Source organism: Eumetopias jubatus, unplaced genomic scaffold (genome assembly GCF_037043125.1).
Source record: "Eumetopias jubatus isolate StellerSeaLion01/CBP00866 unplaced genomic scaffold, mEumJub1_p1.0 scaffold_7, whole genome shotgun sequence".
NCBI classification, from domain to species: domain Eukaryota; kingdom Metazoa; phylum Chordata; class Mammalia; order Carnivora; family Otariidae; genus Eumetopias; species Eumetopias jubatus.
The window spans coordinates 26,305,107-26,328,137 of NW_028274813.1; the positions used below are offsets into that span (position 1 = coordinate 26,305,107).

Below are 23,031 nucleotides of genomic sequence, written 5' to 3' on the forward strand. Positions count from 1 at the left end.
AGGAAGCATATTCTTTGACTAGAAACTGGAGGAAACTTATAAATTAACTGTGGCTTTCATTTGGAAGCAAGTTACAAACTTGACTTCCCCCAGTCTTCCCTTAATTAAATGGCAATCACATGTTTTCCTTCTTTAAGCAAAAATTAGATTTACGCTTCAAGGGGTTTCAATGAGAAACCAGGTTTATCCTCATTAATCCTTAAATGTAAAACTAAAAGCTAGATATAGGATGTCTCTTTCTTCTTGTTGCCATTTTGATTTCTAAAGAGTCACAGCACAAAGGGGATGTATGTAAGGTCTCAAACCAGGAAGGTGTATGCTTAAAGAGTTTTTGTTGAGGTTGTAGTCTTCGGTTGGGCAAGGCCACCCCAGCCCTTCCTCTAAGACCTTTCTCTCCTCCACCAGAATGAAAAGCCATGGGTGTTCTGCATACTTTCAGTTCCGTGGCAAACCTGAAGCAGTTCTGCTCAGTCCCATAAGGCACAGAGTTACATGCCCCAGGTGTATCAAGGCCAACCATAACCACTTATTTGACTCTAACATGGCTCTAACACAGTTTTAAAATCTCATTTATACTTTGGTGTCTCTCACACAGCCAAACAAGAAAACTATTATTATTAGTTCAAATGATATACCTGTAGTTATAAAAAAAGTAAAACCCAAACTTAGTTTGTAAAAAGTTGCCTCAGAATAGTGTTTGAATAGAAACATTTTTTATGTTACTATTCAAGCTGAGCCAAACCAAAAATGGTTACATAAAATATCATGCTTAGCCCCTGCATGGTCACACTGTGCACATGGAAAGAATCTCTCAACTTTTAAAAATCAGTTACCGTGTTCTTCCTGTCAATAAGCTTCTTCTTGGGTTTCCCCTACAGAAGTAGAAAGGACAACTGGGTTAGAGGACTGTTCAGATATTCTCCCCTGAGTTCACATGTGCACACACACACACTCCTGAGATAACACGGAACTATGCCAGGGAAGGCTTCTTTGGGGAGAAGTAGAGAGATGTATTGAGAAAAGAAAAGAGTCCCATAAGCATGGCGGAAGAGCAATAAAAAAAAAGCAAAAGGGAAAGGACAAATGAATTCTAGAAAAGAAACATAACAATTACTTGCATCTGCATATTTAGTCACAAATCAAATCACACTTATTCTTCACAACCACCATGTGAAGAAGATTATTGGCCCTGGTTATTAGAAAAAAAAAAAAAAGGCTTAGGATAAGATCATTTTGTGACATGCCCAAGGCTGGAGCTTAGCGGGCTCAAATGGGAACCCAGAGGTTAGGTCTCAGAGTCCAGTGCTCTTCTATATACTTTCACTGAACTGTATTATGTATCAGTAAAGGAAACCAATCTCAGTTCTCATGGGGTTCAAAAAAGGATGCTCATGAGAAATAGATTATTCAAAATTAAAAAAAAAAAATCCCTTTAAAAAAAGAGATGCTCTCCACAGTGTCTGAACTATGGAGTTGGGCTCTCACCATAGGAAGTGAATGCCATTTATGTTTAAGTTAGCTTTTGTTTTTCTTTAAAACATTCTCTCCTCATTCAATTTCCTTTCATTTAACATACATAACATCTCTTTTTTAATTTCCTCAGTTTTACTTGTATTCATTTGTGAATGTGTATATTTAGCTCAGTACAATTTTATCACTGTGTAGATTCACGTATACATCACCACAGACAAGATACTGAACAATTCCATGACCATAGAATCCCCTGTGTCATCTTTTTATAACCACACAACTCTTACCTAACCCCTGGGTCCTTTTAATCCATACCTCATCTTAAAACTTTATCATTTAAAATTTACCATTTAAAAATTTTAAAAATGTTATAAAAGGAGACAGATGCAATCAATGTTAAGATTTTCTATTTACAAAAATCAAGTAGAAAGTAGGTCTTCACCAAAATGTTTGGTCTTTCCCTTCCCGTGTCTTCTTTTCATGCCAACATCCTAATATTGTCTCTTTATCATCAGAAAGCCTCAAGATGATTTTAACTTTTTCATCAGATAATGGTTTGTTCCAGTAATATGCAATCATGGTTTCACATTACAATCACCTAGGCAGCTTCTAGGAAGTACCAATACTTCAGCCTGGGAGTTGGGCCAGAGCATCAACAGGGTTTATAAAATCCGCAGGTGCTACTAATATGTAGCCAGGGTTAAAACTACCATCATACTATAAGATAGCAGGTAAGATACTGTTTGCCAGGCAGGGTGGCAGGTGGGGGATGAGAGGGAGAGGGCAAGAAAGGCAGACAAAATTAACCAAAAAGAAGTAATTAGGGAATTAGTTTGAAAGTAATTCTGACAATAACACAACAGGATTTTCAAGAAGAAAAACATCAGTTCGGATTGAAGAGAACAAACTGACCGGAAGATGTTAGGGCTTGCAACAAATACAATTTCATTTTTTCAGTGCATGTTTGTGTGCGTGTGCCTACCATGTGGTACACTCTAGAAACTGATAAAAACAAAGATGAACATAACAAAGTACTACTCTCAAAAGCCAACTTGTGAAGTAGAGAGGCTATTAAGTAAACAAGCAACTATAACCCAGTGTGGGAATCTGAATCAGACTGAGGGACTGAAAGGGCTGGCAGAACCTCCTCCTAGTCTGGGAGAGGAGAAAGGACACAACTAGTAGAATGTAGGGATGGACTGAAGGCCATTCCATGGGATGGCAAGTATGTAAGAAGAAGGGGGCATGAAAGAGCAAGTTGACACAGAGGGATTGGCCAAGGGTGGATGTGAAAGAGCAGAGATTAGGCTAAAATTAATCCTCCAACTGAAATTTAGCATTTCCTTCATAGACCTGTAGGGAACTGTCTGCAGCAGTGTTCATACGATTTTATTACCAAAACAAACACACAAAACCCAAAAAAACAAAACAAAAAAAAACCCCAATATATCTTTTTTCATATTCCTTTAGAGATGTTACAGGTATCTCAAAATATTGCAACATGTACCGTACTTTTGAAATCATGGTGATTATTAGACTGGCTGGTGGTCTTGTTTATTGAAATGTTAATAAAGAAACACATATATTACTATGTCTAAAATCTCTTTATTGTTATGCTCCCCCTGGGAGAATGCTTTCTCACTTTAGTGATGGTTTCCCAGCTGCCTGCTCCACTTCCTTCTCCTTAATGGGAAGCCCAAGGATGGAAAGATCCAGCCTCAAACATAGAGTCCATGTCAGTCCAGACTGAAACAACCTGTGAGGAAAATCATGCCAACTACCTATCCTCAGCAAATGGTCCATTACTTATAAAAACAACTGGACAATCAAAGATCACTAAATATATGAGGAAATATAGTAATACAAACCAGAAAGAATGAGATGAATGAACAGAACTAATCTAGAAGAATTAAATAAAATGCAAAAAACAGAAAGGAACTTTCAACAAACTAAAAAAGTCAAAGAGATGTGAAAAAATATTTATGATATTGTGATTTATATTAAGAAATATATATTTGGGGGGTGCCCTGGGTGGCTCAGTCAGTTGAGCATCTGACTCTTGACTTCGGCTCAGGTCATGATCTCAGGGTTGTGAGACTGAGCCCCGAGTTGGGCTCTGTGCTCAGTGGGGAGTCTGCTTGAGATTCTCTCTCCCTCCCTCTGCCCCGACCCCCATGCACACTCTCTCTAAAATAAATAAATACATCTTTTAAAAGAAGAATTTAAAGAAATATGCATTTGGTCTCCATCCCCACCTCCGGTATAGAGTACCTAAAACCTCTGGAACTTCCTAAGTGATGAGCATGGTAAAGGTGCCTTTGGTTATGCCAATGTGGTGACTTTGGGAATGCCCTGGGTCACCGTCAGGATGCAGGCTGGTCACCAGAGGAACCAACCATGTGATCAAAGGGTTGGAACTTCCGGTCCCATCTTGCCGACCTCTAGGAAGGGGAGAGGGCCTGGAGATGGGAATTCAATCACCAATGGTCAAAGATTTAATCAATGGTGCCTATGTAATGATGCTTTCATAAAAATGCAAAAGGAGAGCATCCAGGTTGGTGCACACGTGGAGATCTGAGGGAGCCTGGCACACCTGGAGAGGGCATAGAAGTTCTGCACCCTTTCCCCATACCTTGCCCTATGCGTCTCTTCCATCCGGCCATTCCTGAATTATATCCTTTTATAATAAACCAGTGAGCTAGTAAGCGAAACGTTTCTTGGAGTTCTGTGAGCCACACCAGCAAATTAATCAAATGGAAGGAAGGAGAGAGCTGTAGGAACCTCTGATTTGGGGCTGGTCGATCAGAAGTCCAGGTAACAACCTGGACTTGCAACTGGTGTCTGAATTAAAGTCCAAAGAGCAGGTCATTCAAAACTCCAATCTGTAGCCGGTTTGCCAGCAGCACAGGTGACAACCTGGCCTTTCAATTGGTGTCCAAAGTCAGGCAAAGGCGGAGGAAGTGGGGAATGACACAGTCTTGTAGGACTGAATCCTTAAACTGAGCAATCTGATGCTAATCTCTGGGCAGACAGTGCCAGGATTGAGTTGAATTCTCAGCTGCGAACAGGGGACAATTGCTTGGTGCTGTGGGGGAACCCACCCACCACACTGGAAATGGGACCAGAACCATTTTAATATTACAGCCATGAATTCTAAAAACTGGTCAGAAATCAAAAATAGTTCTTGGATATTGAAATCATACTTGCCAAAGTTAAAAAGGTAAATTGAACAACCCTCTCCTGTCTGGTACTAAACAACAAAATAGACAGGGCTACAAATCAATTTAAAATTTTAGAAGGAAAAGTTCAAGAAACCTCCCAGAATTTAAAACTAAGAAACAATGAGGTCAAAAGAATGAGAAAAAAGTAAACAAAAGCAAAAACAAAAAACATGGAGCATATAGCAAAAGATCCAAAATTCATCTAACGGAAGTTCCACAAGGAGAGGAAGGGGAGGATGAGGGGACTATTTCCCACAGATGGAAGACTTAAATCTGCAGACGGAAATGACTCACCCACTGCAAAGCCAACATAATGAAAAGTAACACACTAGAATATATCTTGGCAAAGTACCTGAACTCTAAAGATAAAGTTTCTAGGATGCCACATGGGGGAGGAGAGAAAAAAACAGGTTACATAGAGAGAACTGAGCTTCCATGTCTTCTAAGTGAATCTGAAGGTCTCTTTCACTAGAAGCTAAGCAGTGTAATTATTCCATCAATGGTAATAACCACAAATTTAAGGGGGAAATGGCAAATCCCCTCTATTTCCTGATAATAGATCACGAAATTGTAAGAAATGGCTAAAATCTGGGTATCTGTTTTAAGAATCCTGCGAAAAAGCACATATAGCCTGAAAATAACATAAATTTCTCTAAATAACTAAGGTTCCTTATTCTGATAGTCAATTAGTAAACTGTCCTGCAAGACAATTATGTCTCAGGGGCAACAAAAGGATGTGGGACTAAGTAGTGCCTGATTGCTATGCTCTTTGAATTCCAATGTCCATTTTCCATCATTCTACCCTATCATCCCTTGTATTGAGGTTATCAATTGTCATTTTTTACAACTCCTGGTGTATTTATTTTGTGAATTACCGCCTTGCTCTACCTTTCCAAATCTGATCATTCTAATCTCTTCTAGTCTAGAAAAACAGATGAGGACACTGTGTCTAATGTAAAAAGGCAGAGTACAGGTCTTCCTTTAAGAAGAATAAAGTTTAGGGCATTTGTTAAGATTGTTTAAAGATCATTATGGTTTAATTTGTGGCCCCTGGAAACAGTACAAAGTGCTAAGAGTTAATGAATTCTGGGACAATGAGGTACGATACTGTGTTTTCTGCAAGGCCCTCTATATCAGAATTTTACGAAAGACTTTTTTTTTTATAAAGCCTCTTTCCTTCTTTTGTACGTACTTTCTCTTTATCACATGATCTAGTGATCTTATAAGATTAGCAAATTTACAAGATCAGCAAATCCCCACCTGTCCTGGAACAGACGTGTTGCCAGCATATAGTTCATGGAGGTCTTGTGTTCAAGGTAGGACCTGAAAGACAAAGAATGAAACTGGCTATTTCTTAAGTTTGGATGAAGGGAAAAAATATGGAAATAAAGCCATGAATCAAGCACAGAAGTGACAGGTTACTTATATACGGTTTCTAAATAAATGTACGGTTCTCTAAAGTGGCAAAGGAGGAGAAAGTTGCTTAAATTAAAATTATAAAATACCAGAGTAGCAGCAGATACAATAAAATGAAAAGGATAAATGGAGTTGATTTAGAAAGTAAAAAGAAAGAAATGACGGGATTTCTTGGATTAATAAAAAGTGACACCCTAAATTCAGAAAATAAAACTGTAAAGTAAAAACAAAGCCACCACCAAAAATCATATATAACTAAGAGAGAGGTCAAATGAAGCCGGGAATGGGGAGAAGCATAAAGGGTGTGAAAATGTAGGCAGAAGATGGTTTCAATCATGTTATTTCTCAAGAGCTTTCAATGGCTCCTTGACACTTACTTCAGGAGGCATACTCTTTCTCTTCCAAGCTTTCAAAAGTTGGATAAGCTATACCACCAATTCCTTCACCCTTTTTCCAGACGAGGTTCCCCAACACTGATCCTGCCATATAGCCAGACAAGCTCCCTTAAACTCCTCTCACACCACACTTCGCAATGATCCTTTTGCCTTGGTCTGGACACCTCCTCACACCCTCTCCACTTATCCACAATCTACCCTTCAAGATGCAACTCAAGTCCAGTCTGCTGCACAAAGTCCTTCCCTGACAGGACTGCTCTGAGACTATAGAAGCACCCTTGTCTGAACTACCTTAACCTTTACTGTATGCCCGAAGAGGGACCTGTCATACACTGTCTCGTAGAGGAAAATTTTTCTTCTCAAAAAGCAGCATGATACAGCAGGAAAAAAGTCAGATCCAGAGTCAGAATACCTGAATCAAGTCCCCCTGTGTGATCACGGACGAGTCACATTATCTTACTGAGCCTTACTTTCCATATCATTAAATTGGAATAACAATGATGTGCATAAAGTACATTATAATGATGAAAAGCCATAAATATGAGCTATTTTTATTGTATGTATAAATAATTTCTCCATAATCCCACTGTTAACTCTCAAAGGGCAGGGATCCCATCTAATATTGGTTTTATACTCTGAAGCACCGGGCATAGTTCTAGACATCTGGCTAATACTCAGGAAATATATATTAGTAAAAAGGCATTATTTGTTAGTAGATAAATAAACACATGTTCTCCACTCTACACGATGGCAGCTCAATTAGTTTAATATTCTTGGCCTTACTCTGCCTCTTTTCTCAGAGACCCAGGAGAGGTGGAGTGACTTAACCAGATTGGTAATTTAGGAAGAATAAACAGAAATGCATCAGTCTGCACCTCCCATTTTTCTCTTGGGAGACAATTTCCCCTTAGGAGGTACATATCCTCTACTGGTCCTACAGGGTCAGGTGCTCCTCCCACACAGCCCAGTCTAACCTCGCCTATAAATGGGCATGTAAATCTGCCCATATCAGAAGTTCAACAAAAAGGGTGTTTGCTTGTAGACAGAGAGAATCAAATCTCCCAACCTGGACTTTATCAGTAAAGAAGGAGATATTTTGGCCTCCATCTCTTAGTCTTTGTCTTATTCCCATTGGTTCAGAACCAAACCAGTAAAACCAAACCAATCATTATTGGTCTATTGTAAGAGACCCCAACATTACCTGTAATTGGTTCCTTAGAAAAGGCACTTAAATTAAGGTCCTGACTCTTGAAATACTCAAGAGTAGAGGTTTCCACTTTCATTAATTAAAAGATATGTTTTCTAGGAACTGCAAATATTTAAATTCTTCAAAAACATATCAAAAGAAAACCCAAGCAATATCTTTCTGTTGTGTTCCTAGGTCTTTGTAAGGTATAACTACATTGATAGAATATTTTGTAAGATGAAAGGAAGATTTCTCTATGAACAGCTGGGTTTTCAAAACAAAACAAACACAAAATGGTACTTTCTTTTATTCCTCTAAGTTCTAGCTCTATACTTAGAACCATTAATATCCCAACTAGATCAAAAGCCAATCACCAGAGGAAGAGAAATAGGTCAACTATAAATAAGTACAGAGAGTCTCAACCTTACTGTCATCAAAGAAAAAGCATCACAAGGGACTCTGAGTCTTTGGGTGAACACAAATCTGCTTAGGCATAGGGTAAAAGTCCACAAGGCTGGGCAAAGAGCAAGTGACAAGGTAAAGAACATTAAAGAGAAAGTATAAGCTGAGTACTTGCCAGAATTCATGCAGAGCTACACATTGATTGGTTCCCACCAGCCAAAATGGAGAAATCTCATTGAATATGGGGCTCATTTAACAGACATCTCCAAAGAGTCTTTAATAGTAAAACTTTCCTAGATCTAAACAAAAAGCTACCTTAAACAAACCATAAAAATGTTTTTAAATGAACTGAGTAATGTACAGAATTGTTGAATCACTACATTATACACCTGAAACTATACAGCACTGTATGTTAATTATACTGAAATTTTTTTAAAAAATGTTTTTAGGGTGCCTGGGTGGCTCAGTTGGTTAAGTGACTGCCTTCAGCTCAGGTCATGATCCTGGAGTCCCAGGATCGAGTCCTACATCGGGCTCCCTGCTCAGCGGGGAGTCTGCTTCTCCCTCTGACCTTTCTCTCTCTCTCAATCTCTCTCTCAAATAAATAAATAAATAAATAAATAAAGTTTTTAAATGAGCCTAAAAAAGATTAAACTGATCTACAAGTAACTTATCAGACCAAAAAACTTTCAAAATCATTTAAAGAAGGCAATAGAACCCACTCAACTATACATTTATAATGTCCAGCATCCAATTTTTAAAAATGACTGTACATGTGAAGGAAAAAAATGGAAACAAGAGGAAAATCAGTCAATAGAAACAGACTCAGAAATGACAGAGATAACAGAATAACAAAGATTTTAAAACAGCTACTATAAATATTATATGCACAAGAATCTAAAAAATCATGGAAGTAATGGAAAAAAACAAAAAGAAGATACAAAGAGAGAATGGATTCTAAAGTTGAAAAATAAAGTAACTGAAATGAACATTTCACTGGAAGGAATTAATAGATTTGAGACTGCAGACAAAAAGATGAATGAATTTAGAAACAGAGAAACAGAAAATCATCCAAAGTAAAGAAAGAAAAAGAGTCTAAAAAAAATGAGCAGAGCCAGACTTAGAGTATAGTATCAACCAATTAACCAGAGTCCCAAAAGGAGAAAGGAAAGGAAGGAAATAGAAAAAAATATTTGAAGAAATAATGGCCAGAAGTTTTCCAAATTTGATGAAAACTATAAGCCCACAGACCAAGAAGCTCAACAAATCCAAGTAGAAGAAACATAAAGAAAATGACACCAAGGCATATATATCATAATCAAACTGTTGAAAATGAGTCATAAAGGAATAATCTTAAAAGCAGACTGAGGGGGGAAAAAAGACACATTATGCACAGAAAAACAAAAATAAGAATTACCACATGCTTCTTGTCAGAAAAATGCAAGCCAAAGATAATGGAACATTTTTCAAGTGCTAGGAAAAAAAGAATATCCAGAATACATAAAGAACTCTCACAGCTTAATTATAAGAAAACAAATAACCTCATTTAAAAATGGGTAAAATATTTGATCATCAAAGACATACATAGAGCAAATAAGCACATGAAAAGATGCTCAACATTAGTCATTATGGAAATGCAAATTAAACCATATATGCTATCACTACACATCACCTCAGGAGTTAAAATTAAGTTGGCCACACCAATTGTTGGTGAGAATGTGGAGGAACTGGAACTCTCATACACTTATTATGGGAATGTAACATGGTACAACCACTCTAGAAAACTGTGTGGCAGTTTCTTAAAAAGTTAAACATATACACAATATGATCCAGTCATTCCACAAGTAGGTGTTTACCCAAGAGAAGTGAAAGTACACGTCCATACAAAAATTTGTATATAAACATTCAAAGAAGCCTTATTTGCAATAATCAAAAACTGGAAACAACCAAATGCCCATCACCAGATGAACAATAAACAAATTCTGGGATATGCCTATAACAGAACACTACTCAACAATGAAAAGGAATTAAACCACTGATACATAATACAACATGTATTAATCTAAAAATAATTTCAATAATAATAAAGTAAAAAAAAGACCCAACAAATAAGAGAAAAACCTGTAGAATTATATTAAGTGCTAGGAAATGCAGATTAATCTTTGTAACAGAAAGCAGATCATTGCTGCCTGGTGACAGGGATAGGCAGGGAAGGGCTGGGAGGGGCAGGTGAGAGGAATTACAAAGAGGCACAAGAAGACTTTTGGAGGTTATGGATATGTTCATTATGTTGACTTTGTGGTAGTTTCACAGATATATACCTATGTTAAAACTTGCCACTTTAAATATATAAACTTTGTAACTCAATAAAGCTGTTTAAAAAATTACATTTATAATAGCATTCAAAAGCATGAAATATTAAGTAATGAATTAAAAAAAAACCATATTCAAGACCTTTACACTGAAAACTATAAAACATTGCTAAGAAAAATAAAAGAAGATGTAAATAAGTGCACTTGTCATGATGAACACCGAATGGTGTATGGAACTGTTGAATCACTACACTGTACATCTGAAACCAATATGACACTGTATGCTAACTAACTGGAATTGAAATAAAAACTTAAAAATTAAAAAAAAAAAAAGACAACCTAAATAAATGGAGAAATATCACGTTCATGGATTGGAAAATTCAGTATTGTTAAAATGTCCACTGTCCCAAAATTAATCTATACACTCAATGCAGTCCCAATCAAAAGCTAACAGGCTTCTGTGTAGAAACTGATGAGGGAATTCTAAAATGTCTGGGGAAATACAAAGGACGCAATAGTCGAAATACTTTTTATTTATTTATTTGTCAAAATACTTAAAAAAAAAGTTGGAAGACTTACACTATCTAATTTCAAGACTTAATATAAAGCTATAGTGACCGAGACAGATTAGTGAAACTGAATAAAGTCCAGAAATAGACCCACACATATATTTGAACTAATTTTCAACAAAGATGCCAAGGTAATTCAATAGGGTAATTTCAACAAATGGTGCTGAAATAAACATATATCATATGAAAAGAAATGAAGCTCAACCCTTACCTCACACCATACACAAAAATTAAATCAATACTATCCCAGAACAAAATATAAAAGCCAAAATTGTAAAACTTTTAGAAGAAAACATAAGAGAAAAAGCTTTGTGACGTTAGGGTTGGCAAAAATTTCTTAGATAGGAAACACAGAATGCATAAATCTTTTAAAAATTGACTTCACTGAAATTTAAAACTTCTGTTCCTTAAAAATCACCATTATAGAAATGAAAAAACTTGGGCACCTGGGTGGCTCAGCTGGTTAAGCAACTGACTTCAGCTCAGGTCATGATCTCGGGGTCCTAGGATCGAGCCCTGCCCTATGTAGGGCTCTGCACTCAGCAGGGAGTCTGCTTCTCCTTCTCCCTTTCCCTTTGCCCCTCCCCCTGCTTGTGTACTCTCTCTCTCAAATAAATAAAATCTTAAAAAAAAAGAAATGAAAAAGCTAGCCACAGACTTGGGAGAAGATATTAATATTCTCAATATAAATATCTGAGAAAGGACTTGTTTCAAGAGTCCTTTCTAACACGATAACAAAAAAATAAAAATCCTAAATTTAAAATGGAAAAAAAGAAGATACACAAATGGCCAATAGTGCATGAAGCCTCAATATCATTATTCATCAGAGAAAAGCAAATTAAAACCAGAGAGATACACTACATGCCCACTAAAATGCCTAAAATTAAAAAGTCTGACAATACCAAGTGTTGACAAAGAGGAGGAGCAACTAGAACTCTCATACATTCTTGGTAAAATGTAAAATGGTACTATAACTTACTTTATTTTCAAATCAAGGTAATGATGATCATAAAATTTTTACAAGTGTCTAACCCGGGTTAAGGGGCTATTACAAAGGAGGCAGGGGATTTTTTTAAAAGGAATAATGCACAGGTAGATTAAATCACTGTTAATGCTCCAGTTATTGGGTTGGGTAATATTCACACCACTATAAATAAATACACAAAGTAAGAAAGACACAGATGGAAAGCAATGACGACACTGTGTCACAATTAACCCAATTCTGTGGACCTGAAGCACAGATTTAAAAAAAAAAAAAAAATAATAATGTAGTCACCTCACCCATATATTTCCCATGTCTCTGATGTAGGGAATATGCGAATAAATCCACCTCTCCGATCATTTTCTTCCTTCACTCTCCGTAAAACTTTGATCTATATAAAGAGAATATCAAGTAAGTACCCATTTTGAAAACTGTAATCCATGTGTTTATAGGGCAGAGGAAAAGAGTTACAACCCACAAATATGAAAGAAGCACGAAGGGAGAAATTAATTCCATTTAAGATGCTGTTTTCTGAGAACAAGTTTCTCCCATCTTGAATCTTTCTCTTTTCAGTGTAAGATATAAGGTGGTCATCAACATTATAAATCACTCACTAATTTTCACTGAACCCTGCATTAGCCCACAAAGGCCTGAAATGGAATTATCTTTACCTCCTCCATTGACAGACCAAGCACAGAACCACCTAACTTCCCCGGCACCTTCTCTCGGGCTGAGCCCACAAGGTTTTTCATTTCCGCATCACTGGCAGAGAGTGGACGGGAACGCTAAGGAGAAGGAAAAACAGAAACAAACAAGATGTTTTCATCTTTCTTCATTTGTCTCTATTCAGTCCCTCAACATCATTATCTTTCCTAATATGGATAAGCTCAAATCCAAAGCCTATTTTCTGTAATTACTCTCTTAGCCTGAAACCCTGGGAAATAAATGAAAGCTAGTAGACTCAAAGGCAAGAAGAGAAAAGAGAATAGAAGAAAAACACTATGGTTGAGAGGAAAACAAGAAGAAAAACAAGAAAGATGTCCACATGACTTTCTAATCCAGTACTTAATCCTAATCCTGGTTTTAGAGGACGTCTGACATTTTCAAAGATATAGAAGAAATCTGAAAATAACCACCATATAAGATTAAATGTGTATTTATTTCAGTAAATAACGATATTCTTTACAGCAGTGGGGAAGGGGAGTTAGGGGAAATGAGACATAAGACAGAAAACCAAGGAACAATCTATTATATGCCACAGGTGAAAAATGGGCCCTGAGAGGTTTTAGAACTCTGGTATGGGGGAGGGGACGGAAATTGAGGTTAAGAGTCATCAGTGACACAGAAAAGAGCTGTAACCAAAAGAAACACTGTGGCTGCTGGGGACTTCAAGAAACCTGATCAAGGACCACACTGCCCTGGGCACTCCAAGGAGGCAGCCAAATGGGCCATGCTCCTCACAGTCTTCTGAACGGTGATCACAAAGGTCATCTACACTGAAAGTTTTAAGTAATTTTGACGTTACATGAGCAAAGAAATATAAAGGTAACAGAGGAAGTCAGACGGTATGAAGCATGTGAACACACTATTATTGAAAGAGGTAAAGTGACTGATGAGACAAGTATATCTGCCAACAGAAAGAATAAGCAATAACTCAAGAAATGTGCATGCAAATTGTCTTTCTAAATTCCTAGAATTAACTATGATGAGAGAAAAGCAGTCCTATTGTCAGGAACTACTGTTTATTTTTCTCTTTGCGTACAGTGTCTATGGGAAAACTTTCAACCTTCTCAGCAATACCCACTGTTACAGACTGAATGTTTATGTTCCTCCACAAATTCATATGTTCAAGCCCTAACCCCCAATTTGATGGTATTTGGACATGGGGCTTTTAGGAGGTAATCAGGATTAAAGGAGGTCATGAGGGTGAGACTCTGGCCTGATGAAATTAATGCCCTTAAAAGAAGAGGCATCAGAGAGCTTGTACTATCTCTCTCTCTCTCTCTCTCTCTGCCCGACCATGTACAAAGAGGTATGTGAGCCAAGAGCAAGATGGCAGTTATCTACAAGCCAAGAATAGAGACCTCAGAATGAAACCTGCCTTGCTGGCACCTTGATCTTGGGACTTCCCAGCCTCCAGAACTGTGAGGAATAAGTTTCTGTGGTTTAAATCACCAAGTCTATGGTACTTGGTTATGGTAGCCCAAGACAGACTAATAATACACACTTGTACACATCATGAATGCTTTTGCCTTTGACACAAGGGAGACCAACACATACTAATCTTCAAAGCTAGCATGGGACTTATAAAAGACAGATTTCCTGATAGGCAACTCCATGATGAGATACCTTTATAGCGAAAAACCATGAAATCAGCAGATATAAGCAACATGGAAAGGCAGGGACTTTTACTTGTTTAGCTTTCCCTGTGGTATCTTCAGCACCCAGAACAGTACTTGGCATGGAGGAGGAGATCAATAAATATTTGATGAAGAAATAAGTAAATGAATGAATGTGCTGACATGCAGATTAATAATGGTTAGAACTAAACTTTGCAGAGGATTTGGGGGAAAAATTTAATTCCTTTCCAATTTGTGGGAATGCATTAAGCAGTACATGTTGGGATGAGAGGGGAATCAAGGGGAAACTTTAAAGATTTAGGAAGGGAATCATATAAGTAATATGATTTTTTTCAAACAATTTTAAAGTGCAAACGCTTATTTAGTGACAAATTAGTAAAGCCAAAATATTAATTGGATGCTTTAAGGACTTTTCTCATTTCACACACCACTTATCGTTGGTTAAAAATACTTTATTTCACATGTGATGACATGGCTCTAATCGGAAAGCTACTGGCAGTCAAGTGCCTTATCCAAGGTCAAGTTGCCTCATCATTCACACTATTTACAAGTACCTTAAAGTCCTCTGAAATTATGTAAGAGAGAATACGAAGTAAGCACTCATTTAAATGATACAATAAAAATAAAGATTAAACATTTTAGAATAGAAAAACTTATTTAAAATGTTGATAAGCTAAAATCTGTATTAAAGGTTAGTAATAAAAATATTTTAGGAAATAGTTATTAGCTATTAGAATAGTTTTAAGAAATACATGGTTGGGGTGCCTGGGTGGCACAGTTGGTTAAGTGTCTGACTCTTGGTTTTGGCTCAGGTCGTGATCTCAGGGTCATAAGATCAAGCCCCCTGTCAGGCTCTGCGCCCCACATGGGAGTCTCATTGAGATTCTCTCTCCCCCTCCTGCTCCCGCTTTCTCTAAAATAAAATAAATAAATCTCTAAAAAATAAAAAAAAAAGAAAGAAATGCGTGGTCATATTTGCAAGAACATGGATCAAGTCACTACTGAATAACATCTAATTGGCACCCCCAATTTTTGTTCTTTAAACTTTTTTTTTTGCTTTTTGTTTTTTGTCTTTCTTTTGTTTTTGTTTTTCATTTTCTTGTCTTTTTTTTATTATTGGTTTTGTCATTTTATTTTTCTTTTTGATCTTATGATCTTTTTTTTTTTTTCCTTTTTTAGGACCTAATTTTCATCTTGTGGAATTGCTCTGAGATGGAACAATATTCCTGGCTTCCAGTGACTGAGATTACAATGATGTTGCCACCTTCCTCTACTTATCTAAACCTGCTCCTAGAAACACCGAACTGACACCCCCAAAATTCTCAGTCTTCTCTCCCAAGTCACTTTCAAAGAGTTGTCTCCCACACAGGTTCACAAACACTCCTTTGTTATGCACAGCTCACAGTTCTAACTCTAGCCACTTGGGCATGCATGTGGGCTGTCTGGGTGGAGCATGGAGGAATTCAGGAGATGCTCCTGGCTGGGGGCCTTTGGGAGGTTTGAAAATGGAAGGGACTGAGGGGTAATGGTGTTTGTTAGGTGAGCGCTCTAGCTGTGAACTCCCATAAGCTGATGACTTTACTCTTTTATTGCCACAAATATCATCAGGCTGCAAAGAAAAAGGTCAACGTGCTCCAAGAGGGAAAAAAGATAGCTAGAAACTCCTTTTATCTCTTCACCTATTTACCTCAAACCAAACTATTAAAAAGGCTGAGAGGGAGAGAGATGTGAAAGTTGTAGCTACTGACGTCTATGTATCTCAAATCCACCCAGGTCTCCTATGTCTTTGGGGAAGCTGCTGAAAAATATCAGACTAGAAAGTCAGAAGTATTTTGCTAATCTCAGCTTTTCAATAAATTTGAGATTAGAGAGAATGTTCTTGATCAGCAGAACATCTGCTGTACTGGTCTACAGAGACATGTGTCTACACAGGTACAACAGAGCACTATTATCATAGACAACTGGTTGAATCCTACCAACATTTGTTAATGAGATGAACTGTTAAGAAATGTGACCTGAATTATAGACACAGGTGAGAGAAAAGGCAGAGAAAAAGGGGGAGAAGAAAGGATAACAAAGAAAAAAGAAATAAAGGAGATAGAAAATGCTTATGAGTGCCAAGAAGACACACCTGGAGATTAAAAGCAAAGCCAAAAGAAAGGAATCAGACTGATTTGGAAGGCCCTCAGGACTGCCAAAAACAAGAGGAAAACACTCCAAGTGCAAGCCATTCTGTGATTTTGAGCTCGTGCATTTATCAGCGCAGGGAACTGACTGAATGCACTAAGGAGATAAAGTTCCTCTGAATTTAGAGAGAACCACTGCCTCTGTCTAGATGACATAGGATTTTAACTACCGGGTGCTCAGATAGATTGTAAACCACCAAATTATTGCCTAGGTCAGAATTCTGCCATGCAACATGCATCAAAGATATAAAATTATCATTAGTACAACTTATGATTTAGAAATAGACCCAGAGAAGAAAGCTTTACACATCTAACCTTTATTACTAGGGAAGAACTGACTGAGAATGTGAAATCGTTGCGATGAGGAACCACCCGTCGCCACTAAAAGCAGTAAAAAACAGATGTTGAATCAGAAAAATGATTCGCAGCCTAAAGAAAGCTGGCAGGTACCAGCAATGAGAAGAACTGAACAAAACACAGAATATGAAAAAGGTGAGGTATCATAAAAGATACAATCATAATTGAGGGGCAAGAATAAAACCTGTTTGACAGAGAACACATACAAGGAATAAAAATGTCCTAATGTAGTTTTACAAAGTTTGGAATTCTGTGTTAGAAACAAATGAACTAGAAATAGCTCAATTTGTATGTGACACATCTTGCCACCTTTAAACCGGTAAAATCCAGTTTAAAAAGCAAAATGCATTAACGCCATCAAATGAAATAAAAGGAACAAAAAGGACCACAAATGAATAAATCAGGTGGGAAATAAACAAAAAATGGCTACAGAGAAGGTCCAAATGTAATTGATAACCAGAAATATATTCCGAAATCAGGGGAGGGAAAAAAAAAAAAGAAAAGAAAAGTAAGTAGACTTGTGTTACAGTCAAAAAGAGATATGCAACATCTGGCAATTTGGAATAAATATAAGTCAGCAGGTCTGAGAGACATGCATCTTGTTATTAAGGGAACTGGCTTTAAAAAACAAAACAAAACAAAAAACTTACCAAAACCACTTACAATCATGTTTGAAAAATCATGAAGAACTGAGGAGGTACCAGAGGATTAGAAAAAAACAAATGAGGTACCAATCTTCAAAAATGTAAGAAGTGTGCTTCTGGTGATTACCGCCTGGTAAGTCTAACTTGAATCCCTAGTAAAATAATGGAACAAATTTTAAAAGAATATTAAAAGAAAAAAAATTCCGTAAACATTTAGAGTTTAATGAGCTCATGAAGAATAAGTATGGAGACTGCTTTATTTATTTTAAAACATGCTTTAAAATGTTTATTTTTAGGACAAAATTACGAAAAAGGGGGAATAAAGCAAATAAATACATTTAATGTCTTTGGGTTTTACAAAAACATTTATACAAATTTCATAAAATTTTTATTCTAAATTATATTTCTAATTGGGGCTTAGTGTCATAACATAGGGAATAAAACACATCAACAAAAATTGAAAAGAGTTAAAAGATGTAATGTAGGATAAATAGCAGTGAATCAAGTTAGGAAGTGATTTTCAGAATGGGTACTGATTGAGCATTACTTAGAATCTTCACTGATGTCTGGGAGGATGGATAAATAAAAAGATAATAAAGTAATTAATTTGCATTTGTAGATGACAGCAAATGTGAAAAGAATGGCTACAGATAAGAATATCGAAATAACTCCCAATACTGGCTATCAAATGGGTAAAAGGAAAATCAACAGGACTCAAAAGTGTGAAGGGGACTATTGTGTCCAAGGTAAACCATGTGTCCAGAACTATCCCAAATATTTACCCATGCTTTATCGTTTCTTTCCCACCAAACCTCCATGTATGTATTATTATCTGCATTTGACAGACGTGTGTAGTGAGCCTCAGAGACGTAAGGGAATTTGCCCAAAGTCTAACAGCTAGTTAGTTACTGGCAGAGCAAATTTGAACCCGGGGCTATCTGAGTCTAAAGTCCATGTGCTTTCCACAAAACCATGCCATCTGCCTTGGAACCCGCAAAATGATTTCTGCATGAGTGAGAAATCTGAACCACAGACATTCAAGGGGAGGAAGAAATGTAGAAAGAGACAATGGATTAAGAAGGAATAGTCAGACAATAGGCAAAAAACTGGACTGCACGATCTGACAGCAACAGAAGAAAACTTGACAAAGCGTCCATGGCCAGAGCAGAGAACTTGTTTTCGTTTTTAACTCAGCTCTGACAAAACCACCATGGAGTTGAGAACGCTTCATTAACAGAAAGACGGTGACAGAGTAGAACACTGCAAAGAACAAGAAGAGTCAAAGAATTCTACACATATAAAGTTGGCTAAATAAAGCGAGAAAGGCTTTGTGTCACATGAGCAGTGTTCAAATACACAACCATGAGGGAGAGGCCTTGCTCCGCCACAGGCTATTGCAACCTACGGCCATTCAAGCCAACGGAGATCTCTAGACAGATGTAAGAGAAGGGAAATTAAGATTAGAATTACATATCGAAGACACTTCTTTGGAATCAAATTCAGAAGACCATGAATTAAGCATTTTTAAAGTTCTCCTGAAGTAAGAGTAGATAGCCCTAAAAGGTATGCAGAATGTAAGCTCTTTGAAGTCAACAGTTTTGGGGCTTTTTTTGTGGTTGTTTTTTGGTTAGTTTTGTTTTCTGTTTATTTGCCACAGAGAGCAGCTAGCATACCTAGGTACCTGCTAAACTTATAAAACACTAAACATTACAGAGTTTCAAATTCTACCAACTAAACACCAAGACTTGTATTATGGAATTGCATTAACCAGTTACCAAACACTAGACAACCAGTAAACCTTTTTTTCATTTCTTGGACTCATATAAACCAGGTAAAGTACCTTGTCAAAAACAGTAGCTGTGAGAGTTACAATTCAAGCTCCCAAGCTGTCCGGCAACTGGATCAGAGAGTACCAAGGCCAAAATAAATATCCTGGAGCTTCTTGTCGAAGAACTACCAGTTGCAGGGGCACACTTAGGCCTAACATCTACAGCATCATTTCAAAGCCTCAACTGGCAGAAGCAGCATCCTCACTGCTACCCAATCACTTCAACAAGATGTTCAAAACAAAACAAAGATCTTCATAGAAGAAAATGAAAGTTAATCTCAAATACAGCTAACAAGGACAGTTATTTTTAAAGGCAGCATCTCAGACACTTATTATGCCAGAGGTTCTAACTCATAAAACTGCAAATCACTACATATAAGAAATGTGTACCATCAAATGCAGCCCAATACCCAATGTGAAAATGTTTCCAATATGAAGCCACTGACAATAGTATCTTTCATAAGACATCTGAAGAAAAGAAAGGGTGTCTGTGAACTATATTTCCTTCCTGGAATATTCTGGTCAAAGCGATAGATATGTCTCTAAATCCCGTTCGTCATTTAAATCCAACCGCCTCCTTTGCAGCACGATCACTATCAGGAAAAGAGAACTCATAAATTCCTGCAGCCTCTACTCTTGCATTCTGTATGTGGAAAGACCTCTGTGCATTCATTTTCACTTACTCTATGTTAATAAAGTTCAAAAAGCAGGTGCATCAAACACGGGCTGTGAAAGAACAAAGCTAAAAGGCTTCCAATTTGGGGACTGGAAATAAGAATCTGAATGAAGTCTCCAAATGATCCAGAACAGATCCAGAAGTTTGGCATCTGAGGACTGACACTGTGCAGACACTGGACACTACAAAAGACAGAAAAATGGAATAAAGCCTTATCTTCTCCTACCATACCAAGGTTTTCCAACTCCTACATCTATGATTTCACAAAGGAGAAAACAAAATCTCCAAGCAGAAAACAAAAGCAAGCACTGTACACTTTGTGCTTGTAAGACCAGAGCATTTATTATGTTTCATACCACTTTCTCCTATGGTGTATCTACCCAGTTTCATCTTCTCAGCAGGAGCACACAATCCTACTGTGGCATCCTGAAGTCAACTACTCCATCTGATAAATTTGTTCCAGAGCACATAGAACTAATCTACAGTTTCTTTACCCTTTAAATAAAAGTGTCCTGTAGGCTGCTTATGGATGAAGTCATGCCATGACCTACCAGTTAGCAAAACAAATGGCGGATGGATTCTCTACAATTTGCAAAGAGTGGCCCATAAAGACTGAGAGGCAGGCTAAGAGAAGGGGTCAGTTCATCCAAGAATGACACACATCTAACCCCTAGAGTAAAACTTGGCAGAAACTCTGTGAAAGCTGCACAGAAACATTCACAATCCTTTACACACAATCCTGTGGCTCCTGCCACAGATACTGCAGGAAACTCTCTGCAAAGGAATGTGATGGCCTAAATTCAGTTTTGCTAGTACACCTAGGGTAATCCTCTGCTTTTTCTTATTAAAAATAAGAAAACCTTTTGATCTGTGATGATGTACTGATCAAGAACAACTTCGCTGCCTGGTTTTCCTTCTAATCCAAGATAACAATACCCCCTTAAAATCCAGTACACCCTGTCCCACACCATAACTCTAATACTAACAGGGGATAACCCTAGAGAAGGTGGTCACAGACTGCATCTAGCTCAAAGACATGTTATGTTTGGTCTGCAAAGCATTTATTAATTGGACCAGTTGGCAATATTTTAAAATAAGACTTCTGATGTCTCTTGACAGTATGAAGGTCTGACAACACATGGCCCACACTCACGCATGGCAATGATCAGTTAGAGCACATCAGCAAAACAGCTCCCCCTTTTTAATATGGGGCACAGGCTCCAGTCTAGCAGAGCCATGTCCCTCTCAGCTGTGTTGTACCTGGCCCTCTCACTCATCCCCATTGTCTGCCTGCAGCCCCTCTAGGCATTTGAGTTTGTAGAACCTGACAAGTGAGAAGTATAACTGCGTGAGGAAGAGTGATGAGTGTGGCAGACAGAAATAGCACTACTCAAAATGAGACCAGCAAGCTAAAGGGAAAAGAGAAGAACGAGCGGCGGCAGGAGAAGGGAGAAGTGGAGGAGGAACCAATGGAGGGCAGAAGAAAGGGAAAGGGGAGGCAGGGGGAAGAAGGGGCTATTTCTGCCTTCAAAGAGCTTACAGTCTAGCAGAGGAACACTGGACAATTTCACAGCAACAAATCGATGAATGCCAAAACCATGCACCAGAGAACAAGTCATTTTGAAATAAAAAATAAAGGTCATGATAGAATGGGATGGATTTAATAGGAAATGATCTCCAGACTTCTGAGCAGGCAAGGTCATCAATCCAGATGGGAAGAGAGGAGGAAGGTGGACCTTTTAGATAAGAAGAAATGTTAAAGGCAACGAACACACATGGAAACTAGCCAGGTCTAGACAGGCAGGGATGGATTAGATGATGGAATGAGCAGGCAGAATGATGAGCTGATTGGTTTAACTGGAACACAAATGCAGGGGGCACAAAGACCAGAGCAATGCTTGATCAAGTGATGTTTCAGACATGCACAGGATTCTGTAGGCATTTATCTCACTGAACCTCAATTAACACCTCATGATCACTGAGCACTTGTAGAGAAGATAATATTTCAATTGAGCATCTTCTTTACAAAGCTAGCCTGAAGATCAAAAAGAATGTAGCAGAGTAATGACTAGGAATTTGTAGGCTCCCTCTCTGTGCCTTGTTTATGAGCATATCAATTTGAGGAAAAAAGCAGGCGATTCTTAAAGAGAAAAAAAGGACACATAATGAAAAAAGAAGGCCAAAGAAAAGAAAAACAAAAAGCAGACAGTAAGTTAGTTTGAAAGCATCGAAAGCATATGCTATTAGCCATAGCTGAATATAACTGCCTCTTGTCTGGAATGATCCCCAGATAATTTTCCTGTTCTAAGTGATGTCATATCCAGAGTGCTTCAGCTCACTCATTTACATCAGCTACCACTTTCTAATAAGCCTTGCTGGGCTCCCTGCTGCTGAATTTGCTTACCTGAGGTTTCTGGAAAGGGTTTCGCCTGGAAGACTCAAAGGTGGGATACATTGGCCGGGTTGATGCCCTCTGGGCAGGATCCTGGCACACAAATCCTGAATGGGGAACGGCAAACATTAAAACCTGCCATTTTCTAAGAAATTAGCAGGTTTAGCTGTACCTTTTCTTTAGGTATACAAACTCAGTTTCATGGTCACAAATATTACAGAGATCCAACCTCAGGAGGATTAGGCATGGCTCTCAGACACACACTCCACTTGAACTTCAAACCATCAAAACTGGACAGCACAAGAATGGAAAATATGCAGATAAATCAACCTTCCTTGTTGGGGAGCTGATTCTGATTGAAAAAGAGATGTGGATTTTTGATGAACTTCAGAGTAAAAGTGCAAACCACCATTTAAAAATACACAGTTGTTTATAAAAACAAATTATTTTAAAGTGGCCTCCTAGAGGGTGACTGGAAAATAATGTTGTTTTTACTGGGAGAACCCCAAAGCAGGTGAGGGGTTCTGTCCTGTTACAAGGTCTACTTCTAGAACAGCTGAAGGTAGTGTCCTGGCATCTTTCGAAGTGGGCTTCTTAGATTATCTGTGGCTTAAGAAATTAGGTGTGCGCTCATT

At 37.8% G+C, this 23,031-nt stretch overlaps 1 protein-coding gene across 13 annotated transcripts in view; it reads right to left on the reverse strand.

Moving 5' to 3' along the window:
• The window catches only part of TTLL5 (tubulin tyrosine ligase like 5), a 273,355-nt gene that overhangs the window by 182,310 nt on the left and 68,014 nt on the right, over positions 1–23,031 (reverse strand). For 11 of the 13 annotated variants that reach the window (XR_003607888.2, XM_028096103.2, XM_028096363.2 and 8 more), the window contains 5 exons: positions 22,409–22,503; positions 12,625–12,738; positions 12,253–12,344; positions 5,952–6,014; positions 834–872 (listed from right to left, as the gene is read on the reverse strand). Coding sequence is in view for 12 of the 13 variants with exons in the window: in XM_028096103.2 (XP_027951904.1) it covers positions 834–872; positions 5,952–6,014; positions 12,253–12,344; positions 12,625–12,738; positions 22,409–22,503 (403 nt within the window). In the remaining variant the exon portion in view is untranslated. The remainder of the gene's footprint in view (positions 1–833; positions 873–5,951; positions 6,015–12,252; positions 12,345–12,624; positions 12,739–22,408; positions 22,504–23,031) is intronic. The other 2 variants (XM_028096264.2, XM_028096193.2) reach the window with 1 other exon arrangement.